This window comes from Martes martes (genome assembly GCF_963455335.1).
Source record: "Martes martes genome assembly, chromosome: 15".
Lineage (NCBI taxonomy): Eukaryota > Metazoa > Chordata > Mammalia > Carnivora > Mustelidae > Martes > Martes martes.
Window position 1 is genome coordinate 1,314,063 of NC_137903.1, and position 26,245 is coordinate 1,340,307.

A 26,245-nucleotide genomic window follows, 5' to 3' on the forward strand; every position below is an offset into this window, starting at 1 on the left:
TGGGACACGAGCCCGCTTCTGTCTTACCATTTTTCCCAGGGATTTTTTCAAGGAGACTGAGTAAGATCTGGTTGAGTCGTTCCCGCTGGCTGTGCCTTCGTTCCTCAGGGGTACACGCAGGCTGGGGGTCCTGGCCACTCTCCTCTGGTCTCTTGGCCCCCTCGCTGATTTCTGCGGCGGCCCCCTCCCGCTCTGGCTCCTCCAGGCTGGGCATCTCGTTGGCGGCTTGCTCCTGGCTGGCCAGAACCTCTTCGATCAAGGGCAGAGCGTCATCCTCCTGGCCCAGGTCTTTCAGAGGGGGCTTTGGGCGCTCGGACTTCCAGGACGACCTGCCAGAGGGATACGGGAATTTTGACTAAGGCCGTGCAGGGGAGGGGAGGGGAGAGGAGGAGGGGGGGAGGGGCCTCCGGCTGCCTCGAGATCCCGAGCGAGCTCTTAGAAGCCTCGGCTCTGGCCATCCCTGTATCACTATTTGCACAAATCACGACCTTTTCCTGAGATCTACTTTCTAATTATAAAACTCAATTTTCCGTCCTTCAGGGAAGCACACGCCACCGCGGAGCCGGTCACCCGCCAGCTGGCAGAGAAGTACGACGCGCCCCTGTGACGCCTGCAGTTCCAGCACAGGGACGATCCGCACGGGGCGTCCGCCTCTCCCGACTGTCCGCACGGCCCGTCCACCGCGGGAGGCAACGGGAGGAAAAGCCTTCGCCGCTCCTTCTCCGAGAACAAGACTCTCCGGTCAAAACCAGCCCAAGTGGAGCCCCGCGGCCACCAGGCTCGGCGAAGGCTCTGCCCTGAGCAGCTACGGGGCGGCAGGTCCTCGACGGAGGCCCCGAGAACGGACACGCCTCGAGGTAATGGGAAAAGCTTACAGAAACCTTCAAATGGGGGACTCCTCTGCACCCGTCCAGAGCTCCGTTTCAGAGCTTTCCTGTCCCTCTGCTCCCTCTGAGTCTTCCTCCCCGCCCCCGACTAAAGCTCCCTCGAGGCCGGGCCTCCTGACACCCAGGGCTTTCGAGCTGCTGCGGGCTCCACAGGCCCCTGTCAGAGCCTCCAGTTCTCGGGGCGGGGGTGGGGGGCGCCCAGTGGTCGCTGCTGCCACTCCTGCTCCACTCAGGTCGCCGGCCACCCCCTCTGTAAGGGCTCCCCCCGCCCCCGCCCGGGCACTCACCGCCCTCCGTTCCTCTTGTAGTTGTCTGGGACGTAATGAGGCTGCAAAGAAAGGGAAGGCGTTGAGTTTGCTGCAGACACTGGCTCAGGGGAGCTGGGAAACGGGACAGGGAGGGCAGCAAAGGAAGGAAAACACACGGCAAAGCCCTTCCGAGCTGCGCGGCTGGGTTTTAAGGGCAGAAGGTCAGTCCTTCTGTCCGTCTGTAAGGCCACAGTGGTTTCGGTGTCTTGTACGCCTGTGACGATGGTAAGGGGGATGGGCTCCCAGTCCTGTCCGCCCCATCCTAATGCCTGAGTAGTTCAGGCCGGGGCTTCGAGGCAGACCTGAGAGCTGTTGCCCGAGCAAGCAAGACCAAAGAAGTCCAGAGGACAGAAGGGCTCGGGGGTGGGTGGAGAGAACGTAAAGTAAGTACTGTTTCGAGAAATCCAAAAACAATTACAGGAAAAATGGACATAAAGTTTCTTTCCGGTTAGATGGTTTCTTAACATTCTAGGTTTCTTAACATTCTTAACATGTTAAGAACATTCTAGGGAGACGGCCCCAAGTTTTGACAAGACCACAAAAAGCAGAGTCAAGGATGAGTAGCTCAGTCCAGAGTTTCAGGACAGCAAACGCACGGATGGATGCACAGACGTCCAAAGCCTTTGCGGATTGATGAATGGCACAGGACTGGAGCACTATGTTCACAACAATTTAAAGAAAAAGCATACGAAAAAGGCAAGAAATGAAAATGTTAACAGTGGTTATTTTCTGTGTAGTGGGATGATACACAATTTTTTCTTTTTTTTTAAAGATTTTTTTTTAAGATTTTATTTATTTATTTGACAGACAGATCACAAGTAGGCAGAGAGGCAGGCAGAGAGAGAAGGGAGGAAGCAGGCTCCCTGCTGAGCAGAGAGCCCGATGCGGGGCTCGATCCCAGGACGCCGGGATCATGACCTGAGCCTAAGGCAGAGGCTTTAACCCACTGAGCCACCCAGGCGCCCCACAATTTTTTCTTCTTAATGCCTCTGCACTTTTCACATTTTATATAATGATGGTGTTTTACATTTTAAATGCAGAGATACATGGGGAAAGTCCTGACTTATTTTCACCAAAGTTTTCTCAGGGTTCTTGCTATTATCTCTGCTTACTTGCTTAAAATTATGGATATGAGGGGCGCCTGGGTGGCTCAGTGGGTTAAGCCTCTGCCTTCGGCTCAGGTCATGATCTCAGGGTCCTGGGATGGAGCCCCGCATTGGGTTCTCTGCTCCGCGGGGAGCCTGCTTCCCCCTCTCCCTCTGTCTGCTTCTCTGCCTACTTGTGATCTCTCTCTGTCAAATAAATAAATAAAATCTTTAAAAAAAATTACGAATATGAAAACTCAACAAAAAACTACACTAAGGGGCGCCTGGGTGGCTCAGTCGTTAAGCGTCTGCCTTTGGCTCGGGTCATGATCCAGGATCCTGGGATCGAGCCCCGCATCAGGCTCCCTGCTCAGCGGGAGGCCTGCTTCTCCCTCTCCCGCTCCCTCTGCTTGTGTTCCCTCTCTCAACTGTGTCTCTCTCTGTCAAATAAATAAATAAAATCTTTAAAAACTACACTAAGAGCTCAAGGGCCAAGACAGGAAAGAAAGGAGAGACAAGCGAAGAAAACCTGACGATAATACGGACATTAACAACTTGCTGAGAATCAGCCCGTGCCAGGAAATGCAGAACAGGTATGTGCGCGTGTCAGGAAATGCCCAACAGATACGTGGGCGCGCCAAGAAAGGCTGAACAAGCGTATGTACGTGCCGAGAAATGCAGAATAAATGTATGTATCCTGTTTAAAAATCCCAAACAGGGGCGCCTTGGTGGATGAGTCAGTTGGGTGTCTGACTCTTGATCTCAGCTCAGGTCTTTGATCTCTGGGTCACCAGTTCAAGGCCTGTATTGGGCTCCATGCTAGGCATGGAGCCTACTTTAAAAAAAGAGAGAGAAAGAAAAAGAAAAAAATCCTAACTAGAGACCGATTCCTGCAGTTTGGGATGGACTAACAGGATGAAGTGGCGGAGAGCCTGAAGGTTCCAACCCTAGGTATTCCCTGTGGGAACTGTATTGCCCTTGTACGACAGGGAGGAGGAAGGAGACTTACGGAGAAATCTCTTTTGGGAGTGAGCTTCTTGGGGAAGTGGTCGAAGGCATAGGGTTTGGTGCAGACAGGGTAGCGATTCCGGTGGATCTTGTAGAACAGGTGTGCAGACTTGTCAAGCCGGTAGTCACAGATGTACACGTCTTGCTCCTTCACTCCTTTGGGTCTCCCTAGGAGTTCAAATACTGTTAAAGAACCCTCCTGCCTTCCCTCCTTCACCTCGAGCTTGAGCTGCCCAGAGAGGAGTCCGCACCACTGGGAGGGCAGTGGGACCCTGAAGTGATGCTGAGAGGCATGTGGTGACTGCAGAAGAAAGCAGAGTTCCCAGAGAGCAGTGCTAGAAGAGACGAGGAGTGGTGTGTGTATCTCTGAGTGTAAGGGGGGGCCCCAGGCTGGGGGGAACCAGACAGGCAGCTCATCTAAGTGCTGCAGGAATGTGTGAGGGAACACAGAGCACAGTGTGGGGACGTCAGGAGAGAGGAAAGGCAGGATGAATGAGGGGAGCACATCTGGAAATGAGGACTTTATAACTAGTGGATGGAGTCCCCAGCATGATGGAGCCCCAAGCAGCCGATGCTTGAATGACGTACGTATTCTTCTGGACCGTTTGCTACAACAGAGAAGGTGAGATGCTTCTCACCCACGATAGGTATTAGTCCCTCCTGCCAGCGGCCCAGGGACACAGGTAAAAAGTGGTGGGGCTGGAATCTGAGAATACACAGACTCCACAGCCTACACTAGTAACCACGGAGCTTAAAAAGCTAGTGCGCTTTTTGGGTTTGTTTCATGTCCAGAGTTGATGATGGCCTTTGGGGTTTTGGAATGGGCGGGTGGAAGAACGTGCCTTGTGACGATGCTACTAGAACGCTGAGTAGACATTATTAAGAAATGTTAACTAAGTTAAAAACAAAGGGAGATTAATGTTTATTGAGTATCAAGAAAAAAATAAAAAGAAAAATAAAACATTTATTAAATGAGCACCAAGTGCTAGCTAAAAGACAGAGAAAACATAGCTCTTGAAGCTTCACGGCCAGCCTGGGACAATCTTTTATCAGAGACAGTAAGAATGGAGTGGCAGCCGCAGATGGAAGGGATCGGGGACAGGAGATCATTTCTTCAGCAGCCCAGGTTACCTACCTTTACAGTACGTATAAAGGTCCAGGACACAGCAGGTCCCCACCACAGCCTCCAAAGGAATGATCTCGTAGAGTGGCACCCGGAACAGCTCGTTGTGATAGAAGCGGCGGGACGGAGAGTGGTGGGTCTCGTGGGGGCGGAAGTAGTGGTGACCAAAGGCAAACCGTTCCTCTCTAAGGAAGAAAGGGAGAGGGTTAGTTGACTGGCGAGATCCTCGGCCATACTGGGCTCTGCGCTGGAAGGGCAGAGCTGGAGGAAGAGAGACCTCAACACGTACTTTTCATTCTTCCAAAGCTTCTCAATGCGGAAGATGTCTAGTTTGTCTCGGTTAATGTGCGACAACAGTCGGTAGGACTGGCGGACTGGGTGGCCGTCAGGTGTGCGCCGGCTGTCCCGCATCAGGTACACGCAGTCGCCTAGGTAGGCACAGGACACGTTAAACGACGCCTGCGTGAACTCGATCTACAGGGAAGGGCTCAAGGTCTAAAACGACAGACACAGAGAGCTACCACGGGCGGTGTAACGGCGATGCTCGTCACTTCCGGACTAGGAGAAGGGCGTGAGAGAGGTCCTCCATCTCCTGGAATCCTGCAAGTTTTTCTCAGTCCTAAACTTAGCTTTTTGACACCCTGGTCTCTCCGAATTGGTTTTATGTGGGGGAGGGGAAAACGTGGAAAGCCCAAGGTCTGGAGGATAGCAGACCGATACTGCCAAGCCTTGAACGACGTGGTCAAGAGCTGCATGGGTCGAATTATATGCAGTTGTTGTTGTTGTTTTTTTTTTTTTTTTAAATGAGTGCAGCACTGTGGGTGTAAACAACCTTATGATTTTCTTAATACTTCCTTTTCTCTAGCTTACTCTGTCGTAAGCATCCAATATATCAATACATGTAACATACAGGATACGTGAAAATCGACTATTTATAATGCCAGCAAGGCTCTGGTCAACATTAGGCTATTAGTAGTTGAGTTTTTGGAGAGTCAAAAGTCGTATGTGGATTTCTGAATGTATCCAGGGTGGGACGGGGGCGCTTGGTGCCCCTGAGCCCTGCACGGTCAAGGGTCAACCATATTTAAGCGCTACGAGTGGTCGTGCGGGGACAGTAACTGCTACGCAGAGAGCAGACGCTCCCACGGCTCCGAAGGGAGGGTCAGCTCGTGGGCACGCACCTTGACGAAGCAGCAAGTCATCTCGGAGCAAACAGATGAAATAGACGCAGCCGGGCTGGGCATAGTGGGGCCGAGGAATCATGGGTACCTCCTGGTAAGAACGGAAAGCCGGGGATGAGGGCCGGGGCTACTACACCAGCCTACTGATCTCCATTCAAGAGGAAAACAACTCAAACCTAGAATTCGCAACCATTTGAGACTTACTGTTCAGTCATGCCAACACAACACACATGAACCCAGATGAAAGCCGCTGGAGTGGAACTGGGAAAGTGAAGACGGAGAACGAGACCGACAGGCCAAGTGCCCCGAGGAGCCGGAGGAAACTAACAGTACGGCCGCTCCTGCACCCCCTGCGGAGCACGACCACGTGTGAGCGGGGACAGTGACTGTCACAAGGACTCACGGAAGCCACCAGCATTTAGTGCCCAGAGGCCAGGGACGCCAGACTTTGCACAGCACATCCCTCAGAGCACGGAAACGTCCGCTCAGAATGCCAACGCCGCTGTTACAGAACCTGCCTCAAACGCTTCCCTTCACAGCGAACACCTGCCCGAGACCACACGCACAAACACAGCAGGCTCAGGCCAAAACCCACTTAGCAGCTTGGACAAGTCACCCAACCCACTGTCTCTCCTGCCAGGTGGGCCTAAGACCGGCCTGCGTACTCGCATGGGGAGCTGACAGTATGTGCAGCACTGGTCCTTCCAGAGGCCTCTATGGAATGTACTTCCCCTCTGACCACATGCTTGGGAAAAGGAAGGGCAGAATTATTACCCTAGTGTAGAGTGTCAGAAACTAAGGCCCAGAGAGGCTGAGTGGTTTATCGGGGGAAATGCAGTGTCCCAGGAGCAGGGCAGGGGAGAGCACACTCGCTAGTGTCGGTGCAGATCAGAGTCCCAGCAGAAGGCAGCTTACTCTGTCCACAGGCCTCGGGTCACACTGCTCACAAAGGTAGTGCTCCACGTCCGAGTTCACCCCCATGCAGTCACAGTGCTGCCACACCTGCGGGGAGAAGAGTGCGCTTGGGGCGACTCGGGGGGGCGACCCGGGGGCCAAGAATCAAATAAAGAAAGTCAGCGGTAGGACAGGGTGAGCTCGAACAGGAACTAGGGGAGGAGCAGGTAAGCGCGAAGTCAGAAATGGTTTAAGACCCGGGAAGAGGAGAGCTGGTCCGCACGCGTGTACACTGCCTGGTCCGCACCCGCACGTGTGGGGAAGGGCGGAGCACGGAACACAGCACCACGCCGGCCCTTGCCCAGCGGCGCTGCTGGGGGCGGGGCGAGCGCACCCCGGGAGACGGGCGCGCCTCGGGACCGAAGGACCGGGCACCAGGAGGGTTGAGTCCCCCCATGCTCTCCGGGCTGCAGCCCCCGGACCGCCCCGGGCGCCCCCGCCCCTCCTGGCTCCACTCCCCAACCAGGCAGCGCGGTGTGGACGCTCCTCCGTCGGGAGCCCCGTCCACTCGGCTCCCCAGGAGGGCGGCTCCGCGGGAAGCCCCGTCCCGCACGGACGCACGCTGCCCCCGCTGCCCCCGCGGGCCGAGAGGGCAGGTGGGCGCGCAGCGAGGGAAGGTGCGGGGCACGGAACGGGATCGGCCCCGGGTGCGCGGCGAGGCGAGCGCGGCGGCGCCTCCACAGCCCGCAGGCCGGGCCGCGCGCGGGCTCACCATGCACTTGTCGCACTGGATCATGAGGCCTTCGTCCTTGTGCAGGCCGCACACGCAGCGGATCACGTCGTCGTCCTTCTCGTGCGCGTTCTCCTTCTCGGACACGGAGGTCTCGCTGCTGTCGGCCTCGCTCGCCGTCTCCCCCACGATCTCGTCGATCTGCGCCGAAGCCTCGTGCCGGGCGTTGTAGTAGGTCTTGCGCAGGCGGCACACGTCCCTTCCGATGGGCGACTTGCGCCCGTAGTACTTCTGCAGGAGAGCGGGGTTGATCCTGGTGGGTCTTCTGGGGCGGGGCCGCGGCTCCCGATCTCGGGGCGGGGGTCTCAGGTCAGAGCCAAGGGCACGGCGGCACGGCCGCCCGCCCGCCCGGCCCACGGGAGGCACGGGGACCCGAGTGTGCGTCGTGGTTTCCTGTTTACTCCGTGGCTGTCCACCGTCCTGGGCTCGCACACCCCGCACACCCCGCGGGCGCCGATCGGAGCCGGTGGCGTGAGCGCTCACTGCCCCGCAGCCGCAGGCTGTGCACACGGACGCGGGCTGGGCAGGAGGCGCGCTGGCGCCCGGCGCGGCCGAGTCCTACCTGTCTGCTCTGCTCGGTCCTGTCCTCACATCCTCCCTTCAATTCTCCTGTTGTCTTGTAGCCCCTTTCGTCTCATTCCTCTCCAACTATTTCAAAATCACTGAAAAACGTCTTTTCCATGTTCCATACAATATTCTTTCTTCTTTTAGGTTCAAGGTCACCTTCTCACCAGTGTAACCTACCACCCATTAGCCTGAACCCCAGTTCCATCCTTCAGATTTATTTCTACTCACCCCACACAATTCCGTGTCTTTCACCTGTGTTTACTGCCTTGAGGAAAGGAACTGCAGCTATGACTTAAGTGTGTAAACTGTACTATGTAAATACTCAGGTTCAAAACTAAATTAGGGCGGCATCTGGGTGACTCAGTGGGTTAAAGCCTCTGCCTTTGACTCAGGTCGTGATCCCAGGGTCCTGGGATCGAGCCCCACATCCGGCTCTCTGCTCAGCGGGGAGCCTGCTTCCTCCTCTCTCTCTGCCTGCCTCTCTGCCTACTTGTGATCTCTGTCTGTCAAATAAATAAAATCTTTAAAAAAAAAAAAACTAAATTAGGTTGTTTCCCCCCAAGACTTATCCATTCAACTGGAGAGAGAGTGAGAGAATGTGGGTGCGCGCCCGCACACGGGCCCCAAGGTGGGCCTCCGGACCCTGAGATGAAGCCAGATGCTCAACGGACTGCACCACCCAGGCACCCCTACATGAGGTTTTTACGAAAATGTCTTTTTAGGGAGTATAATTTAGTCTTTCCTTCTAGTGATTATCAATGTCTTTACTATATATAAAGATTCCACAATATTTAGCAAACCTAACCTTTACACAAGGGGCACTCAGTAAAAATTGTCTTTAGGGACGCCTGGGTGGTTCGGCCAGTTAAGCTTCTGCCTTCAGTTCAGGTCATGATTCCAGGGTCCTGGGATCAACGCCTGCATGGGGCTCCCCACTCAGCAGAGAGCCTGCTTCTCCCTCTGCCTGCTGCTCCCCTGTTTATGCTTGCTCTCTCACTCTCTCAAATAAATAAAATCCTTTCTTTTTTAAAATAAAATCTTTAAAAAAAAATTGTTGCCTTTCTTTGCCAGAAATAAAAAGGTTGACAGAAGGTAAAAATCTTAAGCCATTAGAAAAAAATTTTCTAAAGAAGTTATTAATTACTTCTAAAAAATATTTTATTTGAGACAGAGACAGCAGAAGCAGGGGGAGCATCAGGCAGAGGGAGAAGGAGCCTCCCCGAGGAGCAGGGGGCCCGACGCAAGGCTCCATCCCAGGACCTCAGGATCATGACCTGAGCCGGAGGCAGACGCTTCACGGACTGTGCCCTTTTCTAAAGTTTTTATTCAAATTCTAGTTATCTAACCTATACTGTGATATTGGTTTCTGGAGAACTCAGTGTTTCATCACGTATGTGTGTCACCCAATGCTCCTCACGACAAGGGCCCTCCTTCACGTCCGCCCCGTCTAGCCCGCCCCTGCCCACCTCGCCTTCCAAATCAACGTCCTAAATCCACGTGTGAAGTCAGTGTAGGTACCTCGGCGTTCCGGAACACCTTGAGCATGTCAGCATCAAAGGCCTCCACGGTCTTGTAATGGCCGGTGAGGATCTGTCGCTCGATGGTGGCCAGGTCCAGCGGCTCGGAGATCTTCTCATAGTAATCCGCGTTCCTGCAGCGGAAAGCCAGCGTGTCAACCTGGCACACCGAGCGCGGACTGAAACCTCCCGGGGTCCTACGCTGGTGAACTTACTTTTTCTTTGGGGGGAGGTTCAAGAGGGGGGCGGCCAGAGCTTGTCGGGAAGAATCTGCAAAAGAAGGCAGGGGTCAGAGGGCCGGTGTGACCGAGAGAGGCCAGCGCCCTCTCTCGGAGAACACAGAAGCCCCCACGTCAGAAGTTCGTGGGGAAAATCCAAGCTTTTTTTGAGGCGCGACCATGAAATGCACAGGACTTTTCAGAAATGTGGGCTCTTGGAGGCAGGGGAGGACTTTCAGGATGACCCGGGACAGGAACAGCGAGAGACGGGGATGTACTGAGGCGTGGAGGACGATGCCCCGCTCCGCAAATGTTACTGAAGCCAAGAACGTCTTCTCCAAACAGGGTTTTCTAGTTCTTGCTGGTGGACCGTCAGCCACAGTATTATTCTGTTGGTTTGGGTTCAATTAAATTCCAGATAATGAATGATTTAGAACTGGAAATACTTTCTGGAATCCATCTTCTTGTAACACAGTTACTTTATATTATGTGAACAATTCATAACTGGGGCTACTTGCTACCTCACCTACTTTCTTTTTTAAAAATTCTATTTCCTGGGGCACCTTTGTGGCTCAGTCAGTTAAGCCTCTGACTCTAGCTTCCCGCTCCGTTCGGTGTCTCAGGGTCGTGAGATGAGCCCCGCGTGGGTCCCACACTCAGCGCAGCCTGCCGGGCATCCTCTCTCCCTCTGCTCCTCCCCCTGCTCGCGACCGCTCTCTAAAATAAATAAAATCTTTAAAAACATTCTATTTTATTACTGAAGTATAGATAACATACAGCGTTAGCTTCAGGTACACAACCTCATGATCTGACAGCTCTGTGTGTGACTCGACGCGCACCACGGTGAGTGCAGTCACCATCTGTCACCACACGAAGCTGTTCCGCTACGACGGACTGCACTCCCTACACCGTACTCAATTCTGTGACTTGTTTACTTTGTGACTGCAAGTCTGTACTTAATCCCCTTTATTTCATCCTTCCCCTCCCCTCCCCTCCAGGAACCACCAGTTCTCTGTATTTAAGAATTTTCACATATGAGGGAAATCACATGGTACCTGTCTCACTTACTTCCCAAAGCATAATGCCCTGTGGGTCTATCCATGTTAGAAATGGCAAGATTTCCTTCCTTTTCATGGCCAAGTAACATTCCATTGCACACATACCACCTCTCCTTTATCTGTTCATTTACAGATGGACATGGAAGCTACTTCTTGGCTATTCTAAATAATGCTGCAAAAACCACAGGGGTGCACGTGTTTTTCAATTAGTACTTTCATTTTCTTTGGACAAATACCCAGTAATGTGATTACTGAGTCATATGGTGTTTCTATTTATTTTTTATTTTTCCTTCCTTCCTTCCTTTCTTAAGATTTATTTATTGGGGCGCCTGGGTGACTCAGTCAGTTGAGTGTGTGGCTTTGGCTCAGGTCACGATCCCAGGGGCCTGGGATCGAGCCCCGCCTTGGGTTCCCTGCTCAGTGGGGAGCCTGCTTCTCCTTCTCTCTCTGCCCCTCCCTCTGCTTGTGCTTTCTCTGTCAAATAAATAAATAAAATCTTTAAAAAAAAAAAAAAGATGTATTATTTATCCGAGAGAGAGGGAAGTACGAAGGTGGGTCGGGGCGGGGGCGGGACAGAGGGAGAGAGAACCCCCAACAGACTCCGTGCTGAGCATGCGGCTGACTCGGAGCGTGACTTCACAAGTCGGAGATCGAAACGTCACCACGTGAGCTGGAATCGAGAGCTGGACACTCAACTGACTAGGCCACTCAGGTGCCCCCCATCTTTAATTAAAAAAAAAAAAATTTGTCAGAGAGAGAGTGAATGTGCAAGCAGGGGAGCAGAAGAGGCAGAGGGAGAAGCTGGCCCCCCGCTGAGCTGGGGGCCCGCTGGGGGCTGGGGTCATGACCTTCCATCTTTAATTTTTTGGGGAACCTTCACAGGCTACTTTACTTTCTAGCAACAGTGAGGGAAAAGGCCCATGACTTCATGCCCAGAATGTGGGGGACGTGTCGATGTACTGGCTGCAGCTTCACAGTGAATCAGACGGGCCCGGCTGGCCATGGGCAGGGTGACTTTTTCTGGAATGGGAAGAGAACAGGTGCCCCAAGCCTTTACACATTAGGACAGGCTGGTTCCCCTTTCTTCTCTATCTCCTTAGGTTAACGAAACTGCAAAGAGCCACTGAGGTACAGAGATAAATAGTATCCAGAAAAGGAACAGGGAAGGGAAACCAGATTATTCAGAATCGAGGGAGAGGGAGGGAGAGAGAGAGCAAAGTTGAGGGCAAAAAGCTGCAGTTATTTGTTAAAAGCTCTCATTTTCAACATCTCCAAATTTCCTGGTCAGAAAGTCACATACACTACCACACTACCTCCCCCAGATTAAAAACTCTCCTTCCCCACCATCACCCCCATCACATACTCTAAAGATGTCTTGAAAGAGGAAAGGAGAGGTAACGGTGTTTGCATGAAAATGCTTTAAAAGCTCAGTCGGTAGGGCATGCGACTCTTGATCTCAGGGTTTTAAGTTCAAGTCCCACATTGGGTGTAGAGATTACTTAAAACAAAAACAAACAAAAAACTTTAAAAAAAATAAGGTTAAGAAACACTGAAATCACATGTTCATAACACCCTTTTCCTTAAATTGCTAATTCACTGCCTCATTCAGGAAAATGACATTCAAGACAGAGACCTGTTCTTTCTATCCTATAGCTAAAAAATGTGATTTCTAAATACAGTACTTAACTCTGATAAAATTCTAATAAATACCGAAGACTGACATAGAAGATCAAAGGATTTAGATTCTTTTTTGGGGGAAGATTTTATTTATTTATGTGACAGAGGGAGAGATCACAAGTAGGCAGAGAGGCAGGCAGAGAGGCAGGCAGAGAGAGAGGGGGAAGCAGGCTCCCCGCTGAGCAGAGAGCCCGGTGCGGGGCTCGATTCCAGGACCCTGAGACCACGACCTGAGCCGAAGGCAGAGGCTTAACCCACTGAGCGCCCCAGGCGCCCCCAAGGGATTTAGATTCTATCAACACTCCCCGAAGACTAAAACCAGTCCTATGCATTCTATGCTGACAAAAGAAAGAACGAAGAAAGCCTCCTAAACCGCTCGCCCTGAACGGTCGGTCAGTTGTTCCTGGTCTTGGGGGTCTCAGGCGAGGGTGAGTGGCAGGATTTTTACAGAAAAGCTGAGGAGAAGGCCTTTGGGGTGAGTGGGGTCACCTTTGTAGGAGATGATGCCATCACAGATCTCTTTGAAGATTTGGGCGAGGCGGGCTGCCCGTGCCACCTCAATGTTTTCCTCCGCTGCTGCCAGCCGCCTCGTGCGAACCGACCGCGCTGTCTGCAGGGCCGAGAACTGGGTCATGAAGACGTCTGCAAGGACACAGTGAGAATCAGTTCTAGGAAAAGAGAGCCCCGTGTGGCCTTCTCCTCCCCCACGGGTTCTTGCCATTTGCTCTATTTTCCTTGAAGGGATGGGGCGGATGAGCGATGGCGGAGTTCCTTCTCTCCGCTTTCAAGAAATCTGTGGCAACGCCGGAGTTTACCACAGAGACTGAAGCTGCACGTTCGACGCGCCTGACCTCTGACCCAATGCTGTGCAGTACAGCGGCTGCCAGCCTGCGCCCCAAGATGAGTCTGTGTTTGAATTCTGGCTTCGCTACTTCCTAGCTCGAGATCTCGGGCAAGTTACTTAGGCTCTCTGTGTCTCAGCTTCTGGGCTGCAAAGGGGGAATAACGGTAGTGCTCCCCTCAGGAGGTATCCGTGCAGATTAAATGAGAGAATGCTTTTCGTGCATTGAGCGCTGGCCCTGACCTGTACCGGACTCCGGAAGTACTTGTTATTACAGGAGACTGGACCTAACTGGGGTGTAAGTTCAGAGACTTCATGCCAGTTGAGTTACTGACAGGACCGGAGGCAAATTTCCGCATCGATCAAGTTCGCACAGGGCAGCTCCCCTCATACACCACGCACAACGCTTCTACTTGTGGGGAAGGAGGAAAGGCTCAACGAGGAGCGAGCGCTCTTGAACTCTACTGGCTTAGAAAAGACGCTTGGACAGGCCAGTGGACAACAGATCTGAACTCGGGAGAGAGGTTACATTATTCACTCAAGAAGCTCAGAGAACAGCAATCTGGAGGTCTGTGCGCACGATGCTCATCTGAATGTGGGGGGAAGAAGTCTTCAAATTTACGCGGCTATCATTTTCTCCCGCATGCAGCGTCACGATTTACCCACATGCAAGTTACAGTCCAGGTAGGAAGGGACGCGGGGGGCCCACTACCAATCGCATGACTGGATGCTTCGGGCTACAGGTGGTGTTTGGGAAGCTGGTGAAGGGGATTCTTCCTACTCCCTCGAGCACAGACTAGGAACCTGAGCAGCTGGGATGGACAGGTGATTGCTGAATGACGCCTGTACACTGGGATCTTAGTTTTTTTGGTCTAGAGTAAAAAGAATCATTGAATAGAATGAAAGCAACTAAAATAACCACTGGGAGACAATACTACGGAACCAACAGGTGCGCTCGTTTCCGGCCGTACCGGACTTGATGTTTCCGTCGTCTCGGCAGATGCCGTTCCAGCGGCTGTAGAGCGACGCAGAGTGGAGGTTGTCGCTGGTGTGCTTGACTTCCTCTTGTTTCTGCCGAATCTTCTCCCAGTTTCGGACCAAGAATACATGATGCTTTAACACAAAGTTCCTAGAAGGAAGGAAAGTCTTTTATTCATTAATTCATAGGCATTTATTACATGCCCACTCTATGTAAACCACTTTTTATAAAAAACATTTTACTTGACAGAGAGAGAGCACACAAGCAGGGGGAGCAGCAGGCAGAGGGAGAAGCAGATGCCCCTCTGAGCAAAGAACTCAACGTGGGGCTTGATCCCAGGACTCTGGGATCATGACCTGAGCTGAAGGCAGAGGCTTGACTGACTGAGCCACCCAGGCGCCCTGAAGATTTTAAAGTAATTTCAACACCCAGTGTGGGGCTTGAACTTACAACCCAGAGATCAAGAGTTGCACGCTCTACTGGCTGAGCCAGTCAGGTGGCCCAGAACCATTGTTATGATGATATAAATCAATAATTATCAGTTAATCCACCTATTATAAGGTAATTATATATTATACATGGGAAAACAATTCAGTGTTGCGTTTTTTTCCTCCGTATAACGTAAAACATTTCCCTCTATTACTTGTGAGCATCTGGCAAATACCACTTAAAAGCTGCAGAAACTCTGGCAAGTGAAACAGCCTGACTCAAAGGCTGCGGTTTAGGGAGTATATACACGAATTCGCACTGAAGTCGCCAAGGCGAAGCGTGGGCTCAGGACTGGCTGTGGGAAGGAGGACTGCACGGGCAGGTCAAGGCAGACACACGTGAGACAGGTACGGGCTGGGCGAATCCTGCTGGATGCGGTGCCCCCATGCAGACCTGTGAGCCCTTTGGAGGGTTACGTCTGTCTTTAAGGACCCCACACAATTGCATCCCCACCCCAGTGCACACATAAACAGATATGACACTGGGTAAGTCTCAAACCGTGGGCCTCAGTGTATTAAACTCCGACCAATTTTATAGTTCCTGACCTGGTCACACTGAAATCATCAGGGGAGCTTTACAGACTACTAATGCCTCGGTCCCACCTCTGAAAATTCCGGGGTAAGAGATCTGCAGAGCAGCCTGGGCGGCAGGAGGTGCTAACAGCTCCCAGGCGAATATGTAGCTGGAGCAGAAAACCGGACTAGATCATCTCTGTTTTCCTCCAGTTTAAAATTTCTATGACTCAAGTGATATGGGACAAAAGGGGCCAAGCTCACAGTGAAGTTATAAATGCTGACGAACTTTCTAAGATACTGGAGCAGATGGCCAGGGAAGGTGCAGGATATGTCCCAGGACCCGGGAAGCTCAGCACATGCCTATTTACTTCGCTTACTCCTGACACGGACGAATCTTACCCGAGTACAGGGAAGAGTGAAAATGGTCACTACAGACCCTGTTTACTGCTCTAATAATTTATCAACAAAGCAGGGAATCTGGCAGTCTGATGAAGCCCATGTCACCCTTCCCTGAACAAAGTTTTAAAGTATTTAAAAAAAATTTAAATAAAAAAATTTTAATTTTTAATACACAGGGTTAAAAGGAAATCAAATATACTGAAATTGTTTTCAGACTATTAAAAAAAAACCCCGAAATTGTGATACAGAAGTAAACACTGATATTTTAACACATGACGAGTTCTAGTGGCCAGTGGTGGGTTCAACAACAGCAGTCATGTCCAGGCAGAAGTCACGTGGGATTTTGTGAACATTGGTGGTAAAATCATGGAAACTGCTACTACACACACACACACTCTTTTTGGCTGTGACCACATTTGAAGGAAATGCTAAATTTCAGTTAGAAATTGGGGAAAACAAAGATGTATCCCCCCACCCCAATCCAAGTTTACATATCCCGATTCTTGGCTAATGAGCTCCTGCACAAAGAAACGACTCCACCGTACAGATGTTTAGTGGGTTTTCAAGTGACAAGCAAATCACACAAAGGCAAGAAAACCCGCTTTTTACCTCTCTCGATTAGACATTGGCTTCATCTGTATCTGGGGGGCCAATCTCGTCGGAGCGGTCATGTTTTCACTGGGTTCTTCGGAGAGGTGGCCTCTCTGGAAAACACAGGCACCGGATTGCAGGAAAGAAAGGGTCACCCGGCAGCCCCCTTGCAGGGCGCGGGGACGGCTTCAAGACCACCCTCCAGGGCCGCCCCTCTCTCTGCGCCCCCCCCCGGGCGGCGGAGCCGGGGGGGACCGGGGAGGCGCCACGGTTACCCTCTTCCTCAGCTTGTGCTTGGACTTCCTCTTCTCCTTCGACCGTCCGGACCTCTTGTGCGCGGCCGCGGCCTGGGTGCTCTTGCTGCCGGCGAGTCCGTTCACGCGCTGACTCCTGCCCCCGATGATTCCTCGACATTTCTCGAAGCCACACTTACACAGTTGCTTTGAAAGAAAGAGTCGCGCCTTTGGCCCGCGGCCCCACGGCCCAGTTCCGCCAGCGCGCGCACCGGGACGCCTGACCGCGCGTTTCAGCCGAGCGGTTTCGGACAGAGGTACCGTGACTGAGTGTGGAACAAATATAAACGTGTTTCCATGGACAGGAAAGACCCAACTCTGGGAGACCTCTTCACTGGCAGGCTAAGAGCTGACCGAAGGCCAACACGACCGAGAGTCTCTCTGCCGGGTTCGGAGCCAGCGCCCGAGGGACGTGGGCCCGAACCGCCTTCCCCAACGCTCTTCGCGCGGGCTGTGCTCAGGGACGCCCGAGGCCTGTGGTGTGCCTGGCGCGGTGGCCAGGTCCCGCCTCCCTCCCGAACGGACTACGCTTACCTGTTTTTCCACATTAAAGGAATGGAAGTTGTAATCGTAAGTGAGCTCGGTACCAGCCGGCATGTCTTTCAGAGCGTACAGTCCGATCCGGTACACCCCGTTGACAGACCTACGGGGAAGGCAGAGGGTTAAAGGCAGATTCTTTTTTTTCTTTTTAAAGATTTTATTTATTTATTTGAAGGACAGAGGGTGTGTGCATCAGCAGGGGGCGGGGGCAGCGGGAGAGGGAGAAGCAGACTCCATGCTGAGCAGGGAACCAAACCTGGGGCTCCACCCCAGGACCCAGGGATCATGACCTGAGCCGAAGGCGGCTGCTTAGCCAGCTGAGCCCCCCAGGCGCCCCAAAGGCAGAGATTCGTAATACCCTGCCTGAAATGGTATGCTGATCTCAAATGTGCCTTTGCTTATCTGTCCAATTACTTGGGGTTTCCTGGCCAATCTCTGTACTTTTAGTGTCTGTCTTCTGTGCCGTCCAGCTTGTGTGACACTGGACTGACAGCCCTCAATCGGCTTTCTGGAAAACAGGCTCTATGTTGTCAGTCGGAATGGGTCTTAATTTTTCGTGCTTGGTATTCAACGTCCCTCTAATAATACGAAGTCTACTTATTCTATGAGCTCTTCTCTTTGGTTCTATTTCATGTAACTTATTGATAATTTATCACGTACTATTCTAGATGTTTTATGTAATAATAATTATAGTCACTGAGTGATTGTTACATTAATTATAACATTTCGTTGTACTAATTATTCAATCCTCCCAACAACATTATAAAAAAGGCATTTTTTTTTTTTTTTTAAAGTAGGCTCCACACCTAGTGTGGATCCCAGCTTGGGGCTTGAACTCACGATCCTGAGATCAAGACCTGAGCTGAGGTCAAGAGTTGGAGGCTTAACTGACTAAGCCACCCAGGTGCCCCCAAAAGGCACTATTATTAGGTAGTATTATAGCTCCAGTTTCTGAGGAAGCTGAGGCACAGAGAGGTCAGGTAACTTATCCAAAGTCACACAGCTAGTAACTGAGGGAATCAAACTGAGTTTCAAATCAAGGCAGTCTGGCTTCAAAATCTTCGTCACTGTGTCGTACTGATAACGGGTTAGTGTACTGCCCCTCAGAACAGCCTGATGAGATGGGTACTCTGATCCCTATTTTATACAGGAAGTATTTGTGGCTTAGACAGTTTATTCAGCCACACAGCAAGGAAGCTGCATTCAAAACCAGGGGACTCAAATCCAGGCTGTCTGATGCCTGCTTCACTGCTGCCTCCCTGCCAACGTCGGAAACACCAAGGTTTACCTTGGATCCTATCCTTATCAAATGGAAATTTCTCTAATATATTCAGGTTCAACCCTCCCATTCAGAAAGCATTTTTTGTCTATGCTAGTGGTTGGCAAACTATAGCAAACCCCACCCCCGTCCTTGTAAATTTTTCCTGGCACACCCCAAAAGTCTGCTGACCCTTGGTCTACACCATGACATTAAAAATTTGATTATACACTGTACTGTTTTAAAAACCTGGGGGGACTGGTGGGACGCCTGGCTGGCTTAGTCGGAAGAACATGTTGCACCTGATCTCGAGACTGTAAGTTCAAGTCCCATGTTGGGTGTAGAGATTACTAAATGAAATAAATTAACTTAAAAAAATTGGGGTGGATTCTTACTTATTTTTAGAGAGGGGAAGAGAGAAGGAGAGAATGGGAGAGGGGGAGAGGGAAGAGGAGAGGAGAAGTGAGGAGAGGACAGAGGGAGAGGCACAGGGAATCTCAAGCGACTCCGTGCAGCGTAGAGCCTGATACAGGGCTTGATCTTACAACCGTGAGGTCATGACCTGAGCCACAAATCAAGAATCAGGCACTTAACCAAGTGAGCTATCCAGGTGCCCCTGGGGGGTCTCCCATGGCGTAGAATACACAAATCCTAGATGTATAGTTAGCTTGCTGACTCCTAGGTATCTTTACACCTGCGCGACCTCCCAGAAACCTTTCTTTCCCAGTTAGCACCTTCTCCACACAGGATGTGCTGCAACTCTATCTCTTCGCCGCTGATTAGTCTGGCATCTTTGGGACATCACATGAGTGAAATCATACAGAGTAATTCACTGGAGGAGACACAACCACAAGCTTCGTTCCCCCTCTCGGTGTTACTGTGGCTGCGATCAGCTCTACTCTGTGTGAACGGCACTACTTGGACTCCTGTCCTGTGGGTAAGTATCCGGACTGCCCGTAGTTCTTAGCTGTTACGAAGATGTTTCTGTAGGTGTTCCTGCACACGCCTTTGAACGTGAACGCTCACTTCTGCTGGGGACGTACTTGGGAGTGTGGCCGTGGAGCTATGGGCCACGTTTAGCTGTGACAGGTACGGGCAAGCATTCTCTCGGCCGTGGTTCTACACCCGCGTACACTCCCACCAGCACCTACAAGCACTCGTGTCAGACTACATGCTCGGCAACCTCTGAATTGTCATTCTCTGTAGCCATTGTGGGGGAACATGTAGAGTTCCAACACAATTTAGTATTTCTCTTGGATGGCTAAAGACATTAAACACCTATTTTATGTGTACTATTTTTTTTAAAGGATTTTGAGAGGGAGGGAGCATGAGTGATAGAGGGAGAGGGAAAGGGTGAGCCAGGCTCCCCACTGAGCAGAGAGACGGTCGCAGGACTCGATCCCAGGATCCTGAGACCATGACCTGAGCTGAAGTCCGACACTTAACTGAGCCATCCCGGCCCCCCTGTTCCGAATACTGTTGTATTCTTTTCGCTATTCCTAGTCTTTGAACTATTTTAAAAATTGGGCTTCCCTATTTATTTGTAGATTCTGGATTTATAAAGTTCTTTGACAGATAAATATTGTAAATATCTTCTCCCCAACATATGGCTTAGCTTATTAACTGTTGTAATACTGTCTTTCGATGAAATTTTCAAATTATCCGTTCCTTTACAGCCAGGGCTACTTTCTTGGGGGGAGGTTAGCCCCCATGTTGGGCTCTTGCTCAGCAGGGAGTCTGCTTATCTCTCTTCTGCTCTTCCCCGTTCACATGCTTGCTCTAAATAAATAAATAAATAAAATCTTAAAAGACAAAAAACATTCAACCCCAAGATCAAGAGTTGCATGCTCCAACAGTACACTGAGCCAGCCAGGCACCCCTATAAACACTACTGAATTTTATCAAATGCTTTTTCTATCTTCCATTACCCCCACTGAGATGATAAATGATTTTTTGCCTTTATTCTGTTAATGTAGTAAGTTACATTGATTATGAATGTTCAACAACCTTTCATTCCTGGAGTAAACCCCACATGGTCATGATGTATTAACCTTTCATATTGCTAGAGCTGATTTGCTAATATATTTTTTAAAGATTTTATTTATTTGGCAGAGATCACAAGTAGGCAGAGAGGCAGGCAGAGAGAGAAGAGGAAGCAGGCTCCCTGCTGAGCAGGGAGCCCAGTGCGGACCCTGAGATCATGACCTGAGCCGAAGGCAGAGGCTTAACCCACTGAGCCACCCAGGCGCCCCATTTGCTAATATTTTAATGAGGATTTCTGTGTCTATGTTCATGGGAGATGTTCACCCATATTTCTTATTTCTCTTAACAATGCTGTTAGGTTTCAGACAAAGGTTATACTAGCCTTAAGAAATGGAAGAGTTTGGGGCACCTGGGTGGCTCAGAGGGTTAAGCCTCTGCCTTCAGCTCAGGTTGTGATCCCAGGGTCCTGGGATTGAGCCCCGCATCGGGCTCTCTGCTCTGCGGGGAGCCTGCTTCCCCCCCTCTCTCTGCTGCCTCTCTGCCTACTTGTGATCTCTGTCAAATAAATAAATAAAATCTTAAAAAAAAAAAGAAATGGAAGAGTTTATGTGATATTGGTAGTACAGACATTATTTCTTCTTTAAGTATACAGAAGAATTATCAGTGAAGATAATTGAGCACGGAGCTTCTTTTGTCAGAAACTGTTAATTTATACATTCAATTTCACTGGCAGACATTTAGACTTTTTATCTCTTCTTGTGCCATTTTGTAAGTTGTGCTTTCTCAAGGAGTTTGTTCATTTTATTTAACTCTCCAAATGGAAGTTCAGGAAAACGGACAAACTGTGGTGAATTTATACAAAGGAACATTAGTCCAGAATAAAAATCAACAAATCAACACAGATAAACTGTAAGAACACGCTACGTGAAAGAAGAAGCCAGACAGAAGACCACACAGACATGCAGCTCTGCAGCAGGCGAAACAGATCTGGTGACAGAAACCACATCACTGCTTGCCTTCGAGGTGGCAAGATTCTAAATCTGAAACAATGGAAATGTTCTTTATGTTGATAGGATGTGGGTTGTATGGGTGTATACATTTATAAAAATGGATGGTAATTTACTTAAAATCTGTGTCTTTATGTAATGCTTAAAGTTAAAAAAATTACAAAAACAGAAAGCTGTTCAATCGGATTATCTTTTTTAAAAAAGATTTTATTTCATAGAGAGAGAGAGAGAGAAAGAGCAGGGGGAGAGGGAGAGGGAGAAGCAGCTCCCCGCTGAGCAAGGAGCCAGATGCAGGGCTTGATCCTAGGACCCTGAGAACATGACCTGATCCGAAGGTACTGAACTAAGCCACCCAGGTGTCCCTTCTTTAATTTTTCCTCATCAACGTTTTGTAGTTTTCATGGTACAATTCTCTCGCCTCATTGGTTAATTTCTGAGTATCTTATTCTTTCTAGTACTATTGTAAATGGAAATGTTTTTATAATTTCCTTTTGTTCACTGTGTATGGAAATGCAACTGATTTTTGTGTGTTGACTTTTTGTACCCTGTGATTGCTGAATTTATTTCTGATATCTAACAGCTTCTTTGTGGAGTCTTTAGTATTTTCTACATATAAAATCACGTCATATACAAATAAAGTTAAATGTACTTCTTCCTTTCAAATTCTAATGTCTTTTCTCTCCTCCTTGTCTCGTTGTTCTGGTGACCACCTCTACCATGTTTAACAGAAGCGCAAAAGTATGCTTCCTTACGTAGTTCCCGACTTTACAGGAAAAGCTTTCCACTTTTTAACTACTAAGAATTGTCTAGTATGGATTTTTCTCCCTTTTCTAAAAGATTTTGAAAAAGATTATTCATTTGAGAGTGAGAGAGAAAGAGTATGAGCAGGGGAAGGAGAAGTGGGGGGAGGGTCAGAGGGAGAAGACGACTCCCCACTGAGCAGGGAGCCCAATGTGAGGCTTGATCCCGGGAGTCTAGGATCATGACCTGGGCCGAAGGCAGTTGCTTAACCCACTGAGCCCCCCAGGCGCCCTCAGATCGGGCTTTTCTTTGTTCAGATTTCTGATGAGTGATTCAAGCTCTTTACTAGTTAGGAGTCTATTCAGATTTTTCTGTGTCTTTATGATTCAGTCTTAGTAGGTTTTGTGTTTCAAGAAACGTGTCCATTTCACACTATGCAGCCACCAAAACCCCTGAAATCTTGCCATTTGCCACGACATGGATGTAGCTAGAGGGTATTATGCTGAGCAAAATAAGTCAATCAGAGAAAGACAATGATCATATGATTTCTCTGATATGAGGAATTTGAGTGGCAGGGTGGGGAGCCATGTGGGGCAGGGAGGGAAAAATGAAACAAGATGGGACCGGGGAGGGAGAGAAACCCTAAGAAACTCTTAATCTCAGGAAACAAACTGAGGCTGCTGCGGGGAGGGGGAGGGATGGGGTGGCTGGGGGATAGACATTGGGGAGGGTATGTGCTATCGTAAGAGCTGTGAAGTGTGTAGGCCTGACGATTCACAGACCTGTGCCCCTGGGACTAGTAACACATTATATGCTAATGAAAAAAAGAAGAAATTTGTCCATTTCAACTAGGTAATCCAATCTTCTGGCGTACAACTGTTTGCGGCATTCTCTTAAAATCTTCAGTATTTCGGGGCACCTAAAGCCTCTGCTTTCAGCTCAGGTCGTGATCTCAGGGTCCTGGAATCAAGTCCCGCATCGGGCTCTTTGCTCAGCAGGGAGCCTGCTTCTCTTCCTCTCTCTCTGTCTGCCTCTCTCCCTACTTGTGATCTCTGTCAAATAAATAAATAAAATCTTTAAAAAAAAAAAAAATCTTCAGTATTACTGTAGACTTGGTAGTGATGTGCTTTGCTCTTACGAGCTGTAGGAGTTCTTTCTGTATTTCACGTATCACCACTTATCAGATATGTGATTTGCAAGTATTTTCTCCCATTCTGCCGGTTGCCTTATTTTGTTTTGTTTTCCTTTGCTGCCTAAGAACTTTACAGTCTGATGTCGACTTACTTGCTTAGTTCTGCTTTTGCGGCCCTTTGCTTCTGCTGTCAACCCTGGAAAGTCTTCACCAAGAATGATGTCAAGGAGCTTATCCCCTACGGTTTCTTCTAGGAATTTTATGGTTTCAGGTGCTACTTTTAAGTCCTTAATACATCTTGGCTTGATTTTTGTGTATGGTATAGACAGGGGTCCAGTTTTCCCAACACAATTTATTGAATAGACGTCTTGTTCTGTACGATATATTCGTGGCTCCTTTGATGTGAATTGATTGATCATATAAGCATGTGTTTATTTCCGAGCTCTCTATTAAATTCATATCATTTTTAGGCCAATACTATACTGTTTTGCTTATTATACTTTTATAATATAGTTTGAAATCAGGGAGTGAAATGCCTCCACCTTTATTAACCCTCTGAGCCACGCAGGCACCCTAAAGATTTTATTTTTAAGTAATCCCTATACTCCACATGGAGCTTGAATCCATAGCTCCGAGATCAAGAGTCACAGGTTCCACTGACTGAACCAGCCAGGCACCCCAGGCCTCCAAAATTTCTGGTAAGAAATCTGCACGTAATGTTATCGTATGTGATGACTTGCTTATCTAATGCCGCTTTCAAGATCTGCTCTTTATCATTTGGAAGTTTGATTATGTTTCCTGCTGTGTGTCTCTGAGTTCATCTTACTTGGAGTTCAGTGAGCTTTGTGCTTATTCATGTTCACGGCTTCCATCAAACTGAGGAAGTTTACAACCAATATTTCTTCAAACACTCTTTGCCTCTTTCTCTTTGGTCCTTCTCAGACACCCACAATGCATATACTGGTCTGCTGGATGGTGTCCCAGAGGTCCCTTAGGGTCAGTTCCCTTTCCTTCAATGTTTTTCTTTCTGCTCCTCAGACTTAAGAATTTCCATTGTCATATCTTGAAGTTCACGGCTTCTTCTTCAGTCTGTTCAAATCTGCCTCTGACTCCCTCTTGTGAACTTTTCAGTTCAATTATGGTACTTTTCAGAGTATTTTTTTGTTCTTTTTAGGCTATCTATCTCTTTACTGATATTTCCGTTTTGCTTACACATCATTGTCATGAATTTCTCCACACTGTCCCTTAGTTCCTTGAGCACCTTTGGAGATTTGTGTTTTATAAAGTCTTTGTCTAACATATCTGCCACTGAGTCTTTTTTAGGGACAGATTGTTTTGGATTGTATTTTTTTGAATGGGCCACATTTTCCGTTTCTTTGTATTTCATGTGGCTTCTTCTTGAGCACTGCAAATTTGGACCTAATAATGTGGTATGTCTAGAAATAAGGTTCTCCCAACTTCCCCAAGGCTCACATGCCCTAATCTTTAATACCTGGCCCCCAAAAGGAAAAAAAAAAAACCGTGAAAAATGAAGGGGAGAAATAGGGCCCTGGCTCTTCAAGTCTCCTGGAAGTCACTTCATGTGGCAGGAGAGGGGCTTACCACAATGGTGGGAGGGGCCACCACAATGGCTGCTCATCTTTGTCTGCACGTCTGTGATCAGAAGCAGCAATCAGAGCCCAGACTCCCCGTTTTTAGAGGACAGGGTCCTCCTTACCCATCCTAGCACCTGCGGTCTGTGTGCAAGCTGCTGGGGTGCGTGCGGAGCTACCCTCCATGTGGCTGGGGGTGGGCACGGGAGTTGCTACCGTTCTAAGAGCTGAAGTGGACTGAACTGACTAAAAGGAAGGCGAGTTACCATCTCGGGCCTCGCCTAGTGGTTGCAAGCCTTCAACAGACTCCAAGGTTGTTACATCAGACAGATTCTGCCAGTGTAACTATCTAAGGGGAGACAGACTCCTGATGCTTCCTACTCCACCATCTTCCTAGAATCTTCTCCTATTATCTTTTTTCAACTATTTTTTATTTTTATTTTTTGTTTTTTTTTCTAAAGAATTTATTTATTTGACAGAGATCACAAGTAGGCAGAGAGGCAGGCAGAGAGACGGGGGGGAAGCAGGCTCCCTGCTGAGCAGAGAGCCCGACGCGGGGCTGGATCCCAGGACTCTGGGATCATGACCTGAGCCGAAGGCAGAGGCCTTAACCCACTGAGCCACCCAGGTGCCCCTTTTCCATTGTTTTTTAGATGTAATTTTTTGCTTTTCAGTTAGACTCTTATCTATTTCACTTCTTATTGTCTCTCACCGTGACAAAGCCAGTGGCGTGTCATAAATATGCTGAGTGACCTCACAGCAGAAGAACATGTAACACAGAGCCGGGCACACAGTGAGCAGTTGCCAAGTCTTAGGAATTACTATTATTACATCATCACATATACTGCCGTGTTCTTATGGGAGGAGTTAAGATGAAGAGAAGAAAGAGCAGCAGCCGACTCTGCCTGGGGAGAGTCACCTGAGGTGCTGCGAAAGCGGACTCCCCCTGAAGGCAGACTCATCTCCAGATACCCTCAACGCCTTCTGCTCTCTCAGGATTTGGGACTTCACCTTCCCTTGCTTCCTTACCATTTCTGCATTTCACAGTTTGGGTCGCAGCTGTGGTTGATGAATCGGGCCTCGTTCCCCATCCGGTAACTGTCGATCACCATCCCACTATCCAGGTTCAGGCAGTAGTGGTCACTGTGATTATGATACTGCTCGATCATCCTGTTCCTAAAGAGGAGAGGAAGAAGTGAAACTCAATTAATGATTAAGTTCAAAGTAAACTTGAAATCTTCCACTTTACACTCTAATCTGGTACCTTTGCCATTTTACTGCAGTATCATCATTCATCACTGTACCTGAACTCCTGCTCGCTGACAACCTCCCCTAGGTATTCGATGATGAACTGCCCAGCTTTCAGGGGTTCTTTGGTTCTTATTCCCCAACCTTTTTCCTCAGCTCGAAATCGTTCTAGACACTGCACCCACTCATGCCTCTGTATCCTCTGGTTACAGCACTGCTCACCACAGGGGCAAGTGTTGGGGGAACACTCGGCAAAGATCATTCTAGAAAGAAAAGAGATAATTGTATGCCAATTAATATTATATATGCCTTCATGAACCCATT

The 26,245-nt window shown here is 49.4% G+C and overlaps 1 protein-coding gene across 1 annotated transcript in view; it reads right to left on the reverse strand.

Annotated features, from left to right (window-relative positions):
• The window catches only part of ASH1L (ASH1 like histone lysine methyltransferase), a 190,086-nt gene that overhangs the window by 2,680 nt on the left and 161,161 nt on the right, over window positions 1-26,245 (reverse strand). The window contains exons 12-28 of the mRNA XM_080825089.1: window positions 25,978-26,184; window positions 25,703-25,849; window positions 16,955-17,063; window positions 16,403-16,567; window positions 16,146-16,240; window positions 14,126-14,283; window positions 12,803-12,955; window positions 9,576-9,630; window positions 9,362-9,494; window positions 7,259-7,507; window positions 6,508-6,594; window positions 5,593-5,683; window positions 4,701-4,839; window positions 4,424-4,596; window positions 3,290-3,456; window positions 1,175-1,215; window positions 28-329 (exon numbers count right to left, since the gene is read on the reverse strand). Coding sequence (XP_080681215.1) covers window positions 28-329; window positions 1,175-1,215; window positions 3,290-3,456; window positions 4,424-4,596; window positions 4,701-4,839; window positions 5,593-5,683; window positions 6,508-6,594; window positions 7,259-7,507; window positions 9,362-9,494; window positions 9,576-9,630; window positions 12,803-12,955; window positions 14,126-14,283; window positions 16,146-16,240; window positions 16,403-16,567; window positions 16,955-17,063; window positions 25,703-25,849; window positions 25,978-26,184 — 2,471 coding nt within the window. The remainder of the gene's footprint in view (window positions 1-27; window positions 330-1,174; window positions 1,216-3,289; window positions 3,457-4,423; window positions 4,597-4,700; window positions 4,840-5,592; window positions 5,684-6,507; window positions 6,595-7,258; window positions 7,508-9,361; window positions 9,495-9,575; window positions 9,631-12,802; window positions 12,956-14,125; window positions 14,284-16,145; window positions 16,241-16,402; window positions 16,568-16,954; window positions 17,064-25,702; window positions 25,850-25,977; window positions 26,185-26,245) is intronic.